The 19,521-nt window shown below is 40.7% G+C and overlaps 1 protein-coding gene across 1 annotated transcript; it reads right to left on the bottom strand.

Moving 5' to 3' along the window:
• Positions 1-7,473: 7,473 nt before the first annotated feature.
• On the bottom strand, positions 7,474-18,029 carry LOC106608681 (potassium channel subfamily K member 18). Its single transcript, XM_045695900.1, has 4 exons — positions 18,002-18,029; positions 17,807-17,917; positions 17,477-17,605; positions 7,474-8,863 (listed from the first exon to the last, which is right to left on the bottom strand). The coding sequence occupies exons 1-4, from the start codon at positions 18,027-18,029 to the stop codon at positions 8,025-8,027; spliced, it is 1,107 nt and encodes a 368-aa protein (XP_045551856.1). The 3' UTR covers positions 7,474-8,024.
• Between the last annotated feature and the right edge of the window lie 1,492 nt (positions 18,030-19,521).

Genomic DNA, 19,521 nt, shown 5'->3' with positions numbered 1-19,521 from the left:
TCCTGTTTCAGCATGACAATGCCACCGTGCACAAAGCGAGATTCCTACAGAAATGGTTTGTTAAGATCGGTGTGGAAGAACTTGACTGACCTGCACAGAGCCCTGACCTCAACCCCATCAAACACCTTTGGAATAAATTGGAACGCCGCCTGTGAGCCAGGCTGAATCACCAAACACAGTGCCCGACCTCACTAATGCTCTTGTGCCTGAATGGAAGCAAGTCCCTGCAGCAATGTTCCGACATCTAGTGGAAAACCTTCCCAGAAGAGTGGAGGCTGTTATAGCAGCAGAGGGGGAATCAACTCCATATTAATGCCCATGATTTTGGAATGAGATGTTCAATAAGCAGGTGTCCACAAACCTTTGGCCATGTAGTGTGTTCTTTTTTTTCACTTCTGATGGTCATCATTATAATTTCTTATCAACTACAGTCTATCTGTGTAAGACTGACAATCTAGCCATTTTTTTTTATCAAATTGGGTAGCCCAATAAGAAGGCTACACTCCAATTTATTCATAATCATACATAGGCAACAGCCTATCACAAGGTGTACAGTAGGTGTGTGTATGTGCGTGCTTGTGCTTGTGGAACTCATTTAAAAGAGATTTCTCATGGGGCTGTGAACCAAAAGCTGGAGCATGAACACACACACTCCTTTGTAATTTCCCGTACATGACCGATATACATCCTGTGGGTGCGAGGTAAAACTACTGGAGCTTTTGTAAACTGTCAACTGTCACAAAACCTTTATTTTGATCCACTCATACAGGAGTAATAGGAAAGGGGGGATTCCTAGTCAGTTGTCCAACTTAATGTATTCAACTGAAATGTGTCTTCTACATTTAACCCAACCCCTCTGAATCAGAGAGGTGCGGGTGGCTGCCATAATCGACATCCATGTCTTCGGCGCCCGGGGAACAGTGGATTAACTGCCTTGCACAGGGACAGAACGACAGATTTTTACCTTGTCAGCTTTCGGTTACTGGCCCAACCCTCTAACCACTAGGCAGGCCTAGTTCAATAATGTTGTGTAGAAAAAAAGTATATTTTAATTTTTTTATACATATTTGTTTTCATTTCAATATATCAGAGGTTGCTGCAGCACCCTCAGCACCACTTACTTCCTGTGGCTTTGTAAAAAACTATACTCTTGTCTATTTTGAAAAGGACTCGTCATTAGGCGTACTTCATTTCAGTAAAGGGTGGCAATGGCACCATCTTGTGTTATATGACGTCTCTTGCATCTTCATGAGAATGCGAAACTGACACTTAGTAAGCCTATGTGTTGCCATAAACAGGGAACCACCTACAGTATCTGTGCGAATTCTGTGGCGACGTAAAGATGACGTAGCTGTTATCTGTCTACACTTCACGCGACTGTCAGTGTGATCGCATTGCATTTTATTGTCCCCGGATTTATCCACAACCTTCATCCAGTTAAACTGAAGCAAATCTTAACTATACTGACATATTCAAACTATCATGTCACCCACCAGTTTACAGATCATTTAATCCACATCTGAAGGATGTTGACCAAGAAGGCTCGTATTATAAAGATGGAAAAATATGACCTTCACTCTTTCTGCAACCCATGATGTTTTACCCATTGTGGCCTATTCACCTCCTTGATCTACTGTATGAGATCTCTAGCTCATTGAGTAACCATAGCCTCTTGCCCCTTCGGTTGGACAGCTGACAACAAGTTTATCAATAACTTTTCTTACATTAAGTGCATTTTTTTCATTTTTTGTGATTTATTAGTATGTTGCTGCTGTGGGAGTAGATCAAATATTTTGTTCTATTGGTTACCTCAAGATACACTAAGGGGAAATTGCTTCTGTCTGAAATAACACAGTTGCTTTCCTGAATTGTAGTTGGCCCATGTTGTTGCTACTGGGGTTTTATGAGATGCTGGTACGGTATGTTGGTTGTGGTCTCCTGTGATTGGCCATTGACAACACCCCCCACTTTACAACATTGTTCTTCAGGTTGAGCTGTCAGACATCACTTTCAACCTGTCTTTTTTCTCTCTGCTCTCTGAGAATTTGCTGCCATACTAAAAGGATATAAGCATATCATATTTTGCTGTTCGGAATTTGCTGTTTGAGTCTGATTTAAACAAGTTTTGATGTGTCACGATGTCTCACGTTGTTTCCTTCATGAAAAATGTAGACACCACACATTGAGTTGAACGTGTTTTAATGGTGGCGTAAAAGCAGGATATACAGTTGGCTGGAGACAGCATGAGCTTATACATGCAGGGTGATTAAGATAACATATTCTCTGAAATATGCTGTTCTCTCTTCTCCATTACAATTTTGAACAAACAATTTAAGTAAACTACCGTATACATGTTAGTAGTTACTGCTGGCACATACAATACACACAGTCAAATACTAGCTCAATGAACACAGAAGGCAAGTTAAACATTTTTGATTGGTAGTATTTAATTTTACTTTACCAAGAATTTATACATGATAAATGATAATTACACAATAATAACCATTTGGTACCAGGTACTATAGTTACTAACCTAATTGTGTTAAATTAAGTAAATACCAGAAAAAATACATTGATAATAAATACAAGGTAAATACAACGACCATATGTTTTTTATATATACAGTGAGGGAAAAAAGTATTTGATCCCCTGCTGATTTTGTACGTTTGCCCACTGATAAAGAAAGGATCAGCCTATAATTTTAATGGTAGGTTAATTTGAACAGTGAGAGACAGAATAACAACAAACAAATCCAGAAAAACGCATGTCAAAAATGTTATAAAATGATTTGCATTTTAATGAGGGAAATAAGTATTTGACCCCCTCTCAATCAGAAAGATTTCTGGCTCCCAGGTGTCTTTTATACAGGTAACGAGCTGAGATTAGGAGCACACTCTTAAAGGGAGTGCTCCTAACCGCAGCTTGTTACCTGTAAAAAAGACACCTGTCCACAGAAGCAATCAATCAATCAAATTCCAAACTCTCCACCATGGCCAAGACCAAAGAGCTCTCCAAGGATGTCAGGGACAAGATTGTAGACCTACACAAGGCTGGAATGGGCTACAAGACCATCGCCAAGCAGCTTGGTGAGAAGGTGATAACATTTGGTGAGATTATTCGCAAATGGAAGAAACACAAAAGAACTGTCAATATCCCTCGGCCTGGGGCTCCATGCAAGATCTCACCTCGTGGGGTTACAATGATCATGAGAATGGTGAGGAATCGGCCCAGAACTACACGGGAGGATCTTGTCAATGATTTCAAGGCAGCTGGGACCATAGTCACCAAGAAAACAATTGGTAACACACTACGCCGCGAAGGACTGAAATCCTGCAGCGCCCGCAAGGTCCCCCTTCTCAAGAATACATATACATGCCCGTCTGAAGTTTGCCAATGAACATCTGAATGATTCAGAGGACAACTGGTGAAAGTGTTGTGGTCAAATGAGACCAAAATGGAGCTCTTTGGCATCAACTAAACTCGCCGTGTTTGGAGGAGGAGGAATGCTGCCTATGACCCCAAGAACACCATCTCCACCGTCAAACATGGAGGTGGAAACATTTATGCTTTGGGGGTGTTTTTCTGCTAAGGGGACAGGACAACTTCACCGCATCAAAGGGACGATGGACAGACCTTAATCCCATAGAAAATCTGTGGAGGGAGCTGAAGGTTCGAGTTGCCAAACGTCAGCCTCGAAACCTTAATGACTTGGAGAAGATCTGCAAAGAGGAGTGGGACAAAATCCCTCCTGAGATGTGTGCAAACCTGGTGGCCAACTACCGTAATTTCCGGACTATTGAGTGCACCTGAATATAAGCCGCACCCACTGAATTTTTTTAAATTTTTTATTTTGAACATAAATAAGCCGCACATGTCTATAAGCCGCAGGTGCCTACCGGTACATTGAAACAAATTAACTTTACACAGGCTTTAATGAAACACGGCTTGTAACAAAAATAAATAGGCTTTAACGAAACACGGCTTGTAACAAAAATAAATAAGCTTTAACGAAACACGGCTTGTAACAAAAAATAAAAAATTAGCAGTAAGCTTTAGTTGTCAAGCTTTAGAGTCAATTCCTCACGCTGTTGTTTCCAAAGTCTTATCATCAACTCATTAAGACCAAGCTCCCGTGCAGCAGCTCTATTTCCTTTTCCAACAGCCAGATCAATCACCTTCAACTTGAAAGCTGCCTCATATGCATTTCTCCATGTCTTTGCCATGATGAGGGTGACAAAATGACTACCGTAATCAGAATGATGGGAAGTTTGAGAGCGCTCGATTTAATCTAAACAGTAAACAAAAAAGTTGTTTGACCTTAACCCGTTCGGCAATTTCATTGGTCTAATGAAAACTTCATGCCGCCAAAAAACTGAGCACGTCACAGAATGTGTTTATTTTATTTTTTTAAATTGAAAGCGGGAAAAATCCATATATTAGCCGCGTCATTGTTTAAGCCGCGAGGTTCAAAGCGTGGGAAAAAAGTTGCGGCTTATAGTCCGGAAATTACAGTACAAGAAAAGTCTGACCTCTGTGATTGCCAACAAGGGTTTTGCCACCAAGTATTAAGTCATGTTTTGCAGAGGGGTCAAATACTTATTTCCCTCATTAAAATGCAAATAATTTTATAACATTTTTGACATGTGCTTTTCTGGATTTTGTTGTTGTTATTCTGTCTCTCACTGTTCAAATAAACCTACCATTAAAATTATAGACTGATCATTTCTTTGTAAGTGGGCAAACGTACAAAATTAGCAGGGGATCAAATAGTTTTTTCCCCCCACTGTAAACTGCTACCACATTATTCCCTATAGAGAAGGCACTGAGAAATGCAGATACAAGCTTTATTGTGCACTTATTTCACAACTTCATCAAAGACTCACCAAAGCATGTCATTGCAGCTTCAGTCAAGTCTGGGATGTCCCTATCCTAAATCAAAGATAGAGTAGTGGAACAACAGGTTGAACTGAAGACAACATGCATTCCATTGATAATATAAGTAACTCTTTGGATAAATATATCCATCACAGGAGGTTGGTGGCACCTTAATTGTTGGGGGGGTTACTGCTTGCCATGCTGTAGCAGACAGAACAGTCTATGATTTGGGTGACTGGAGTCTTAGACAATTTTTGGTCCTTCCTCTGACACCGCCTAGTATATAGGTCCTGGATGGCAGGAAGCTTGGCCCCAGTGATGTACTGGGCCGTACACACTACCCTCTGTAGCGCCTTACGGTTGGATGCCAAGCAGTTGCCATACCAGGCGGTGATGCAACCGGTCAGGATGCTCTCAATGGTGCAGCTGTATAACTTTTTGAGGATCTGGGAACCCATGCCAAATCTTTTCAGTCTCCTGAGGGGGAAAGGCGTTGTCGTGCCTACTTCACGACTTTTGGTATGTTTGGACCTTCAATCAGTGTAGATGAAGGGGAGCAGGCATGTTAAAGATTGATTTTTACGCCTAGAGACAATTGAGACATGGATTATGTATGTGTGACATTCAGACGGTGAATGGGCAAGACAATATATTTAAGTGGTAGTAGGTGCCAGGCACGCCGGTTTGAGTGTGTCAAGAACTGCAACCCACCTGGATTTTTTACACTCAACAGTTTCCCGTGTGTATCAAGAATGGTCCACCACCCAAAGGACATCCAGCCAACTTGACACAACTGTGAGAAGCACTGGAGTCAACATGGGCCAGCATCCCTGTGGAATGCTTTTGACACCTTGTAGAGTCCATGTCCCAACGAATTGTGGCTGTTCTGAGGGCAAAAGTGGGTGCAACTCAATATTAGCAAGGCATTCCTAATGTTTTGAACAGTCGTGGCCAAAAGTTTTGAGAATGACACAAATATTAATTTTCACAAAGTTTGCTGCTTCAGTGTCTTTAGATATTTTTGTCAGATGTTATTATGGAATAGTGAAGTATAATTACAAGCATTTCATAAGTGTCAAAGGCTTTTATTGACAATTACATGAAGTTGATGCAAAGAGTCAATATTTGCAGTGTTGACCCTTCTTTTTCAAGACCTCTGCAATCCACCCTGGCATGATGTCAATTAACTTCTGGGCCACATCCTGGCTGATGGCAGCCCATTCTTGCATAATCAACACTTGGAGTTTGTCAGAATTTGTGGGTTTTTGTTTGTCCACCCGCCTCTTGAGGAGTGACCACAAGTTCTCAATGGGATTAAGGTCTGGGGAGTTTCCTGGCCATGGACCCCAAATATCGATGTTTTGTTCCCTAAGCCACTTAGTTATCACTTTTGCCTTATGGCAAGGTGCTCCATCATGCTGGAAAAGGCATTGTTCGTCACCAAACTGTTCCTGGATGGTTGGGAGGAGTTGCTCTCGGAGGATGTGTTGGTACCATTCTTTATTCATGGCTGTGTTCTTAGGCAAAATTGTGAGTGAGCCCACTCCCTTGGCTGAGAAGCAACCTCACACATGAATGGTCTCAGGATGCTTTACTGTTGGCATGACACAGGACTGATGGTAGCGCTCACCTTGTCTTCTCCGGACAAGCTTTTTTTCCGGATGGCCCAAACAATTGGAAAAGGGATTCGTCAGAGAAAATGACTTTACCCCAGTCCTCAGCAGTCCAATCCCTGTACCTTTTGCAGAATATCAGTCTGTCCCTGATGTTTTTCCTGGAGAGAAGTGGCTTCTTTGCTGCCCTTCATGACATCAGCCCATCCTCCAAAAGTCTTCACCTCACTGTGCGTGCAGATGCACTCACACCTGCCTGCTGCCATTCCTGAGCAAGCTCTGTACTGGTGATGCCCCAATCCCACAGCTGAATCAACTTTAGTAGATGGTCCTAGCGCTTGCTAGATTTTCTTGGGCGCCCTGAAGCCTTCTTCACAACAATTGAACCGCTCTCCTTGAAGTTCTTGGCGATCCGATAAATGGTTGATTTAGGGACAATCTTACTGGCAGCAATATCCTTGCGTGTGAAGCCCTTTTTGTGCAAAGCAATAATGACGACACGTGTTTCCTTGCAGGTAACCATGGCTGACAAAGGAAGAACAATGATTCCAAGCATCACCCTCCTTTTGAAGCTTCCAGTCTGTTATTCGAACTCAATCAGCATGACAGAGTGATCTCCAGCGTTGTCCTCGTCAACACTCACACCTGTGTTAACAAGAGAATTACTGACATGATGTCAGCTGGTCCTTTTGTGGCATGGCTGAAATGCAGTGGAAATGTTTTTGGGGGATTCAGTTCATTTGCATGGCAAAGAGGGACTTTGCAATTAATCTGATCACTCTTCATAACATTCCGGAGTATATGCAAATTGCCATCATACAAACTGAGGCAGCAGACTTTGTGAAAATGTATATTTGTGTCATTCTCAAAACATTTGGCCACGTCTGTACACCCAGTGTATATTCAGGCAACAGACATGTAAGATGAATCTCACACAGATAACATCACACAATTTTGCTTAAAGTGGCACTCCAGTCTCATTTTCACCTCATTTAATACCAGATTTACTTAACAAAAGGAACATCTCAATAGGTGGTCGAGGTGAGTCATGACATATCACAAGTGGTGAGGTGAGCCTTTCCACTTTTGTTCTCCTTTGTTCCTCTATTGTTCCTCAGGCAAGCAGGGAGGGTGATGACATCACGACTTCCCATCAGACCAACTCCTTGAATGCCCTATTCCTTGAAGTTTGTAATTGTGTCTAAAAAACACTATTTTTCGCAAAACTTTTTGGTTTTACCCTTGAGTGTGTGTACTTACTGTATTTATACTTGGGATATCACTTTTCAACAGGAACATTTTAAAAATCACTGGAGGATGTCTTTAAGCTTTGGCCACATGCACCTTTTCATTTGCTCATGCTAATGATGAGGGGTCAACTTAAGGGTTATCTTTGCACTGCCCTGAGCTAGACACTGTTCCCAAGTCAGTCGTACAGAACTTCAACTCCACTCTTAGTGCTTTTTGGACCCACAGTGCAGGGCCTTATATCCCTAGAACTCTTGAGCTGCCTGATGGGGGCCAAAACTCTTCGATTCAGTCGCTCCCCAACTCGTCATACCTCTCCACCTTCCCCCCGCTGATAAAGAGCATGCACTGGCGGTAACAGCTGACGATGCGTGACTGGCCAAGCTTGAAGGCCATGGACATGATGGCCATGCCCGTGATGATGAAGATGAAGGTGAGCATGAAGTACTTGGGGTGGTTGGGCACGATGTCACCGAAGCCAATGGTGGTGAGGGTGATGAAGCAAAAGTAGTAGGCGTCAAAGGTGTCGAACTCTGTCTCCCACAGGGGCAGGATGAGGCCTCCAAACAGGATGTAGGCAAACACCACCACCAGGATGAGGAGCAGCGGGACGTTTAGCTTGTCCATACTCTCCCCGATGCCTGTGAAGTCCCAGATGGCAAAGTCCTTGGGCAAGGGAGGCATGCTGTCCAGCTCATGGCAAGAAAGGCTCCTCACCAGTGGGCCCTGCCTGTTGAAGTTCTCCCGTGCAATGATGCAGTCAAAGATCTTTGTGTTGTTCAGCAACTGGTTGGACTTGCGCTTCACAGACTGCTGGCTGTGAAGGACCTGTCGGATGTCGATGGGCTCCCGGACCACCACCTTGTGGCTGAATGTGTAGGTTCCGTCCTGGAGGCCCCCCTGGCCCCCGTCCCCTGGCTTCTCTGTGTGATGGGAGGGGAACCAGCGGCCAAATTGACGCAATCTGCAGAAGAGAGTGTGCAGGTGGATGTAGGCCCTGGACAGGAGCATGGCCATGAGGTCTCCCACATCTGTGATGACCAGGAGCATGAGGGGGATACCCACCATGGCATACAGGATACAGACCACCTTACCATTCAGGGTCACCGGATAGATCTCTCCATAACCTGAGACAAGACGAGCAGCAAGGTATTCATTATTTCTCCCTCATATCCAAATATAATATTTTGTGACAACAACAATTTTGTGTCTAACTTCAAATTATATTGTAAAAATTATATGTACACTACCAACATACAACAAAGATGTGTAGAAGGTTGAAATAATACATTTTTTAAACGATGGTTTGTGATCTACAGTGCCTTGCAAAAGTATTGGCGTTTTCCTATTTTGTTGCATTACAACTTATAATTTAAATAGATTTTTATTTGGATTTCATGTAATGGACATGCACAAAATAGGTCAAATTGGTGAAGTGAATTGAAAAAAATAACTTGTTTAAAAGAAAAGTTAAAATAAAAAAAATGAAAAGTGGTGCGTGCGTATGTATTCACCCCTTTTGCTATGAAGCCTCTAAATAAGATCTGGTGCAACCAATTACAGTCAGAAGTCACATAACTAGTTAAATAAAGTCCACCTGTGTGCAATCTAAGTGTCACATGATCTGTCACATGATCTCAGTATATATACACTTGTTTTGAAAGGCCCCAGTGTCTGCAGCTCCACTAAGCAAGGGGCACCACCAAGCAAGCGACACTATGAAGACCAAGGAGCTCTCCAAACAGGTCAGCGACAAAGTTGTGGAGAAGTACAGATCATGGTTGGCTTATAAAAAAAATATCAGAAACTTTGAACATCCCACGGAGCACCATTAAATCCATTATTAAAAATGGAAAGAATATGGCAACACAACAAACCTGCCAAGAGAGGGCCGCCCACCAAAACTCACGGACCAGGCAAGGAGGGCATTAATCAGAGAGGCAACAAAGAGACCAAAGATAACCCTGAAGGAGCTGCAAAGCTCCACAGCGGAGATTGGAGTATCTGTCCATAGGACCACTTTAAGCCGTACACTCCACAGAGCTGGGCTTTACGGAAGAGTGGCCAGAAAAAAATAAGCAAACATGTTTGGTTTTTGCCAAAAGCCATGTGGGAGACTCCCCAAACATATGGAAGAAGGTACTCTGGTCAGATGAGACTAAAATGTAGCTTTTTGGCCATCAAGGAAAACGCTATGTCTGGTGCAAACCCAACACCTCTCATCACCCCGAGAACAACATCCCTACAGTGAAGAACGGTGGTGGCAGCATCATGCTGTGGGGATGTTTTTCATTGGCAGGGACTGGGAAACTGGTCAAAATTTAAGGAATGATGGATGGCGCTAAATACAGGGAAATCCTTGAGGGAAACCTGTTTCAGTCTTCCAGAGATTTGAGACTGGGACAGAGGTTCACCTTCCAGCCGGACAATGACCATAAGCATACTGCTAAAGCAACACTCAAGTGGTTTAAGGGGAAACATTTAAATGTCTTGAAATGACCTAGTCAAAGCCCAGACCTTAATCCAATTGAGAATCTGTGGTATGACTTAAAGATTGCTGTACACCAGCGGAAGCCATCCAACTTGAAGGAGCTGGAGCAGTTTTGCCTTGAAGAATGGGCAAAAATCCCAGTGGCTAGATGTGCCAAGCTTGTAGAGACATCCCCCAAGAGACTTGCAGCTGTAATTGCTGCAAAAGTTGGCTCTACAAAGTATTGACTTTGGGGGGGTTGAATAATTATGCACGCTCAAGTTCTTTTTTTGTCTTATTTCTTGTTTGCTTCACCCCAAAAAATATTTTGCATCTTCAAAGTGGTAGGCATGTTGTGTAAATTAAATGATGCACTCCCCCCCCAAAATCAATTTTAATTCCAGGTTGTAAGGCAACAAAATAGGAAAAATGCCAAGAGGGTGAATACTTTCGCAAGCCACTGTATTGCTGCCATCTGTTGGTCATATCTATAAGCTGCCTTTGCTGATTCTTCTCTCGGGGCATTCAGGGACATATGCTCATTGCGCAGGTATTGCTATTATTATTATTATTGCCTTATTATTCAGTTCTTTCAATTACAGTCAGTGCAACATTATGCTGAAAAATTACTATTAGTGGTTAAATGGGGGAATCTGCAGTCAAACAATAACCAAGTGGAAACACCGCCACTGTTTTGGTAAAAAGCTGAGGGATAAGGCTGAAGAAATGGAACCACTCTCAAATTCACAGACATATCTATGGAAGCGATGACTGGCCATCCATGATATACAAATATAGTTTTAACCATGCTTTGAGGCTATACAGTGTTTGTTTACAATTACATTATTTACAAGAAATGTAATAATACAAGCTTATATTTTTGGTTCTGGGGGGTACGACAGTTGAAGTAAGCTCAATAGGCATTTATTAGGGGTTCACAGCCTGTTGTTATTCTTAGATGTTTTTTTTCCCCTTGACATGGTCAAATAACTCAAGCATTGATTAGTAACTTTTTTCTAATTTGGCACACAGAAACTAGAGGCCATCAGTAACTTGTTCAAAAAGATGGCACTGCCGTTATGAGCAGTCTCACTTAAATCATCATATTGGACGCCACATTTGACATATCTCTTAACATAGTTCAAGGAAAGTAAAGGGATTAGTTATGAAATGGCTGAGTTATTGGTAAATCAGGAAATCTGATTTTTCATGTCCATTTAAATCCTTTGAAAAATCCACTTCACAACGGACTATCAACTTGAAACCTTTTAGGGTCATCAAATAATTACCATAATGAACCATGTTTTTGCACTGATATCTTAAAAAATAAGGAAACTATTAACAATTCACTTATTTGACTATGTGATGCTAATGCTTAAAATAATCATAACATTTTTTTGTCATGTACTCAAAGTCAGATTCACTACAAATGTTGTTTTTGGGCTCATCACAATGGTCCCTAAAGAGATGGAGAAAATAACGTTGATGCATTCAAAGATGGCCACACTATACCAGTGCTAAAATATGCTTCTCATGAACCATAGGACCAAATTACACCAAATGTGGAATCTAGATCCGTGGTTCATATCTTAAAGATGCACTATGCAGAAATTGTTCCTCCATTTCCTGGTTGCTAAAATTGTAATTGTTTGCCTAATTTCAGTTAATGTGACAAAACAAGCAAATATAGTGTAGAGAATCATTGTACGATCTAAACTGCTGTGAAATATATTTTTCACAACAAAAAATATTGTATGTTCAGCTATGTGAAGCTGGTGTACAAAAACACATGTGAAAGACGCAGAAACAAAACTTAAGAATGGGAAGCATAGAAATAGTGCACATAGAACAGATCTACCGCTTATTAGACTTGAGTTCAATGAGAATGGCAGATCTATAACATAGATTTCAACGTGAATTTGGTCATATGGCAGCTATAACTTAGTTTAAGAAAAGCTAAGGGATTGGTCAAAAGATGGCTGAGAGTAATTGACAAATCCAAAATCAGATTTTACATGTAATTTTAAGCCACTGTAAATCCACTCCACAGTGGCCTGTCAACTTGCAATGTGTCATCGCTGTCATGGAATTTATATCTCAAAACACAAGGAAAATATTAACAACTCATTCTTTGCATATGTAATGCTAATGCTCAAAATTATCCTCATGAACCATATGTCAGATTCACTCCAGATTGTGTATTGAGACTCATGATTGAACATCAAGGAAGATGTTTGCTTTGATAAAATGCTTGCTTTAATATCCAACTGATATGTGGTCCTTTCTGTCATCCTGTGAACTCCGTTAATATATTCTATTAAATGAAAAGTAAACATTTGATGTAGCAATCACAGATTGCCCCTTTTAAAGTACTGTTCAAAAGCAGCTGTTGGCTGACTTTTATGAGAGACAAGAAAATGTATCTCTGACTTATTAAAAGATATGTACTGTCACTGAGGGGGGTGATGCTTATTAGCGTTACTCCCATAACATAGAATGGAAGGCATGCATGGATTACCATGCATTTTCTCTCACTTGAGAGTGTCCCTGGAGATGATGGTGACATGATGTAGCACTAAATTAATAACAGTGAAATCTCTCACTATAGACACACATCATTGCCTCATCGACACATGCACAATAACAATCTCATACAAGCTCAATAATTGACAATTTTGACTACTATGGGATAAAGATGGGAAATGGTTGATGGGATCCGTTGTGGCTTTTTAGTAGCGACATGAGGATACAATTGAAGTCGGAAGTTTACATACACCTTAGCCAAATACATTTAAACTCAGTTTTTCACAATTCCAGACATTTAATCCTAGTAAAAATGTCCTGTCTTAGGTCAGTTAATGTGAAATGTCAGAATAATAGTAGAGGGAATTATTTATTTCAGCTTTTAGTTCTTTCATCACATTCCCAGTGGCTCAGAAGTTTACATACACTCAATTAGTATTTGGTAGCATTGCCTTTAAATTGTTTAACTTGAGTCAAACATTTTGGGTAGCCTTCCACAAGGTTCCCACAATAAGTTGGGTGAATTTTGGCACATTCCTCCTGACAGAGCTATTTCTTTAGTTTTTCCCATGATGTCAAGCAAAGAGGCACTGAGTTTGAAAGTTTGCCTTGAAATACATCCACAGGTACACCTCCGATTGACTCAAATGATGTCAATTAGCCTATCAGAAGCTTCTAAAGCCATGATGGAATTTTCCAAGCTGTTTAAAGCCACAGTCAACTTAGTGTATGTAAACTTCTGACCCACTGGAATTGTGATACAGTGAATTATAAGTGAAATAATCTGCCTGTAAACAATTGTTGGAAAAATGACTTGTGTCATGCACAAAGTAGATGTCCTAACCGACTTGCCAAAACTATAGTTTGTTAACAAGACATTTGTGGAGTGGTTGACAAACGAGTTTTAATGACTCCAACCTAAGTGTATGTAAACTTCCAACTTCAACTGTATATTGTGGTGATCTTGGAGACTAAAACCTAGCAAACAATACTTGTCAATAAAGTGGAAAGACGTATGTCTTAGGACCACTAATCTCATTTGGTGATGGGAAATGCATCTTGCTCTTCGAGGGTATTTTTTCAGTAATTTGTGGCCTTCCTGTTTGCCAACCAAGCTATTATCCATTAGCCACAATAGCCATGGACCACAATAACTATCATATATCAGACCTTAACAGACTTTCTAATTTATTAATGTTAACAGACTTCCCAATGTATTAATGGCTCATTAGACAATCATCCTGTTGAATATTTTATTGCCTGCAAACTGTACAGTGTACACTAAAAGTTGCCAGATTCAGAACAATGCTAAACAAGATTGACATATTATTCATCAGCAGGTAGCCTATCGATTAAGAGCGTTGGTCCACTAACCGAAAGGTTGCTAGTTCGAATCTCCAAGTCGACTAGGTGAAAAATCTGTCGGTGCCCTTGAGCAAAGCACTTAACCCTAATTGCTCCTGTAAGTCGCTCTGGATAAGAGTGTCTACTAAATGATTAAAATGTCAAATCTGCAGTTGATGGGATGGCACATTAACAATCACGTCTAGTCACTTATGCTGTAGCTTACAATGGCTTTTGAGTGAAGTCAAGACTGGTGGTGAAGCCAAGTCAGTGATCTGTGATCTCCACTAGAAGAGAGCTGAAAGAGAAGGCTAACCAATATCTTATCTTATAACTTTAAATACTGGACATACACTACATTGTCCTCACACTCCCTCAATATAGTAGTAGTTGTCGTGTCTATGATCACATCTATCATTGACAGTTACGGTAAATTATTTGACTAACAAAATCAATAGGGGCCATTTGGAGGTCAAGGCCCCTGGGCACGTGCCCTGCATGCCTGGTCGGTATTCGGCCATGATTACTACAAGATTAGATAGCTAGCTAGACTAATTTACCCAATCTAAAAATTGTTAGCTGACATGGCTAATTTAGTGACTCAGTGACTGACATAACAAGAGAAAAACTGCTGATGCACAAACAAATTTCGACCTTGCACCTTGTGTATTCTACTATTCTAACTCTCAACAGTAAGTTGAGACCCTGACTGGTCCCCCCCAAAAACCAACTGTTTAAGTCGCTTATCCCGGCCTTGCTAAACACAATAGAAATGTTTGTTTCCTCTGGGAAATAATTGTTAGGGAGGGGGGTCATTTAGAATGTGGTAATGTCTATGTATGTGCTAGATACAAGTCAATGTCAACCATTTTTTTAACAATTCATTTGAAAAAGCGATATGAGTTGAATGAATATAAATTCATATTACAGTCCAAACTTTTTGGAAAATGTTTACAAATCAGTCGCCCTATAAATAATACTGATAACTTTGTCCATGAAATGATCTAACGTGCACAAATGTGTAACATTTATTATACTGTATTACCATGTAATGACAAACTATGTATCAGAAAGCTAATGTAGAAGTCAAGTTGGCTATGGTAGGAATTACAGAGAGACAAATCACCAAAATGTCACAGATTCAATCCCTGTTGGCCAAACATGTTGTTTCATGGTTGACTGCTGATGGATGGAGAGCAGGTCCTCAATTTTCTACAGCACTGCACATAGCCACTAAGACCAAAGTACATCAAGCCTCAGGCAAACAACATGAGCCAATGTGGTGGAAATCTCAGTGACCAAAGAGATGAGAGAGACAGTCCTATTTGTCTTAAGGTTAATCTTTTTAAAAGATTTACATTGATATTGTACTAACACATCATATATGGTGTTCGAAATCCATGTATATGTCTTTCAAGCATGCTCATTTATTTTTACAGGAAAGCCATTGTTGCTTAGAGGCTGTCAATCTGTGAGTGACAGTAGGCTTGTGCAGATTGTGCAGATTGAAAATGTGCCAGCCTGAATGGCATGATGCGCTGTTCCAAGTTGTCAAATGATATATTAAAAAAGTATATATCAGCCATTATCGGAATGACCCTTCAGTGCATGTCTGTGGTGCTGCGTGTGTGCCATTGCAACACGCCTGTGAGAGTGGGCCATTGCCCAAGGAGAGAGAGCAAGGGCGCAGCCAAGGATTTTGGGCCCCATGAAAAGATATCACATTGGGCCCCACCACCACAGGCCACACCAACCCTGCGCAATTGTTGTAACCACACACCTCCAGAACCCAATCGACCAATTCAAAGCTTTAAATAACTCTACCATTGCAGGCTTGCAAGTCTCTTGTAGTCCAATATATACTGTACGATATTTACTGACAGTGAGCTGTGAAAATATAACACTGTGTGTGTGTGCAGCATTCTGCATACAGTGGAATTCACTATTTGATGCAAGACTGATACCCTCTATAAGAAATGTGCTAAAGGCCATCTTTTACAGTCTAAATGTCATTTTAATGGGAAAATTCTCTTAACATTATTGAATAACTTAAAATAAATAACGTAAATATACATGAACCTCTTCAATTAAAATAAATTAACATTATCATCTATAGAATGATATAACAAACATAATTAGAAAATCAGAAGCAGATTTTTGAACTAAGCATACATACCAACTAGAAAATAAGCAGCTGTAAAAGTGGATATGGGAAATGGAAAACAAAATGGAAATGAAAAGGCCTGATGGTGGCGCTAGAGGAAAGGTCAAGTGGTCACCAAATCAATAGGTTTATTCCACTTGGGGTCTTGATTGTGTACAACACATTTTATGACAATCCAGCCATTACTTTGAGATATATATTTTTCTCAGTCTTGTTCTCAGCCTGTGGGCATCATGCGTGTAGTGATCCAATATCCATAACCATGCCATTTAACAGTTATCACTGGCCCTTGCTCAGTCTTACTCACCAAGAGCCCAGCGCCGAGCCTTCTTGCTAGCAAAGTCACTGATCAAGTCTTTGAAGTCCAGCTTTCTAGCTAACTGACTTTCAGTGGACAGCATGGCAAGACTGCAAAGCCTGTCCTGGGACATAGTGGACCTCAAATAGCTTATCAGTTTTAGCTTACTGAAAGCTCTTTTGCCACCAGCAAGTCACAGGCAGTTTGCAAAATATACATAAAGCTATGCACACTTCTCCAAAAATGCTTTGCAGCTGCATCTTACAAATTGCTTTCAGGAAACAAACAGGGGACAAGTTAGGGGGGAAAGTGGCAGCATATACAGTGTTCAGGTGTCTTACTTCATTATGAAACTCAGGTGTAAGATCTCGGGAGTACTTCATGATCAGTGGTTGGCACACAGAAGGGACTTTATCCTCACTAATCTGCCCAACTTTCAGGACAGCAGACATTTCTTCTACAAGAGCTGGGCTGAAACATCTCCATTTTGGAGCTGCCTTACTCAAGAAAGAGACTATGTTTTTATGTTGTTTAACTCAATGTTTTTGATTCTTTTTACATTGTTTGCAAACTGATATGTGACACGAAATAATGAAAAAATAATTTGCAAAACAGGCACACAAAAAAATTATAGACGGGTTGCAACTGCTGCAATGCAGGACTGTTTAAAATGTTGCTTTAAAAAGGCTTCTGAAGTTTGTAATTTGTACTTTTAAATTTTGTACTTGATATCCGCATATGAAAATTAATCAACCCCTACAAAAATGTCCATTAATTGTAACTATCCACATAATAATTTCCTGCAGTAGCAAATTCAAATCCTACACCTGCACACCAGTATTGTAGTATAGGCCTAAAGTGTTGTCTTTATTGGGAATATTTTGTGTTTGTTTTGCATGTCTTTTGAAATGTAACTTATGTTTGTGCATTAGATGACTTACCCACGGTTGTGAATACAGTACAGCAGAAGAACAAGGATGCTTCATATGTCCATCGCTCTGGACGTTGAAGCCATATGGACTTAAACCCCCTGTTGATTTCTTTCTCTAGTTCTTTCACCAAATCTTGTTCTTGAGTAGAATTGCTGGACGAATTAACTGCAAGTAAAATGCTATTATTTGAATAAAAGTAGCCTACAGTTAAAAAACAAAACAAATTTACACCACATTTTCACCCCATCAATAAAGACTTTACAACTCACACGTATTACAAAAACAAAATATATACTGGTGTTATCAACATAGATCTAGCTTTCTGGTATTTCACCTTACCTGGATAATTCTGAATTGTGCGCACCAGTTCACCCAGAAACTCACGATATTCCCCTTCTGTTTTGTACACACGCCCTCCCTCTATGTACCAGAATAGCACCGCTCCCAAGGCTGCATATCCAACGAGTGAAAGTATGAGAAAAACGTGAGGAAACAGCTTCCATAGATTCCACTTTTTTGACTTCTCTATCGAACTTTGTGCCTTTCCCTCTGCCAACGACATCTTCCAGTCTCTGAAGAGCTATTGTATCGCAATTCCAAATTATCTCTCCACGGTAAGGCTGTCAAGACGGTCCGATGGCAAGAAGCGCAGGACCTGGCCAATCCTCTGCATTAAGCAAACCCTGACTCAAAGTCCCCCAGGAGACAAGGGCTATTGACTCCAACAAATTATCCCTCCATTTGTAGTCTAACCATCCACAGACACGGCAGAAATATGTTGTCTCTTGGAAGGCATCCAACAATTAAGATGCATCTTAATGCATCTTCATCTCAGGATGAAACTCCACAAAAGAGGACACTTATTCGTTTGGTACTTGATTTCACATTAAAGCCTCCTAAACGGGATAATGCAATTGCCATTTTAATCAGTTAACACAATTTGATCTTGCCCCCTTGCCTTTTTGTACATTGAGCAACAGGTGTTGATCTGTATTTAGCTAGCCCATATGCCAGTGTGGTTTCAGAGGAACAACTCCAGGCTTCTCAAATACCAGGCAGTAAAAGAGACAATACAATGCACAGGGACAAAACGACCTTAAAAACATCTTACAACCATTACAACTAACTTCTGCTGCCATAAATCACAATGAAAATCATTGAGTGAATCATGACCATTGCCTACTGAAAATAGGCCTACTGTTTTACTGGCCTACTCTTTTACTGTTTTGTGATATTTATCGTACAAAGAGCCTGCTGTGAGGCAAGAAAGATGCATCTCTTTAAATGTTAGAATTTTGCTTTAAATGTATTTCCCGTTTAATCCAACGAATCACGTTAAAAGGAGCACAATGTCAGACGGTCCATTTAAAGTATTTTCAGACTGTTGCCAAGATCCAAATGGGTGTAAGTCTGACAGTGGCAATTGTTAAGGGAGTCAACTCAGGGAGGATGTTTTAGGCTCTCAAGCTAAGCTTTGCATCGTGTGAGCGTGGTTCACCGAAACACATGTAATGAAACTAACCTACCAGGTTGTCCAATTTTGTGAGAGTGGCAATAAAGAACCTTCTGTGCCAGGTGCATCAAAGCTGGGACCGAGAGATTGAGAAACAGCTTCTATCTCAAGGCCATCAGGCTGCTAAACCGCAATCACTAACTCAGAGAGACTGCTGCCCACATTGAGACCCAAGCACTGGACACTTTAATTAATGGATCACTAGTCACTTTAAATAATGCCACATTAAGAATGTTTACATATCTTACATTACTCACATCACATGTATGTACTGTATTTTATACTATCTACTGCACCTTGCCTATGCCGCTCGGCCATCGCTCATCCATATACTTATATGTGCATATTCTCATTCACCCCTTTAGATTTGTGTGTATTAGGTAGTTGTTGGGGAATTGTTAGATTACGTGTTAGATTTTTGTGTATTAGGTAGTTGTTGGGAATTGTTAGATTATTTGTTAGATATTACTGCACTGTTGGAACTAGAAGCACAAGCATTTCACCACACTCACATTAACATCTGCTAACCATGTGTTACGTT

Source organism: Salmo salar, chromosome ssa01, assembly GCF_905237065.1.
Source record: "Salmo salar chromosome ssa01, Ssal_v3.1, whole genome shotgun sequence".
In the NCBI taxonomy this organism is placed as follows: Eukaryota; Metazoa; Chordata; class Actinopteri; order Salmoniformes; family Salmonidae; genus Salmo; species Salmo salar.
Note: the sequence above shows the minus strand (reverse complement) of the source record. Positions and strands in the feature narration are given on the sequence as shown.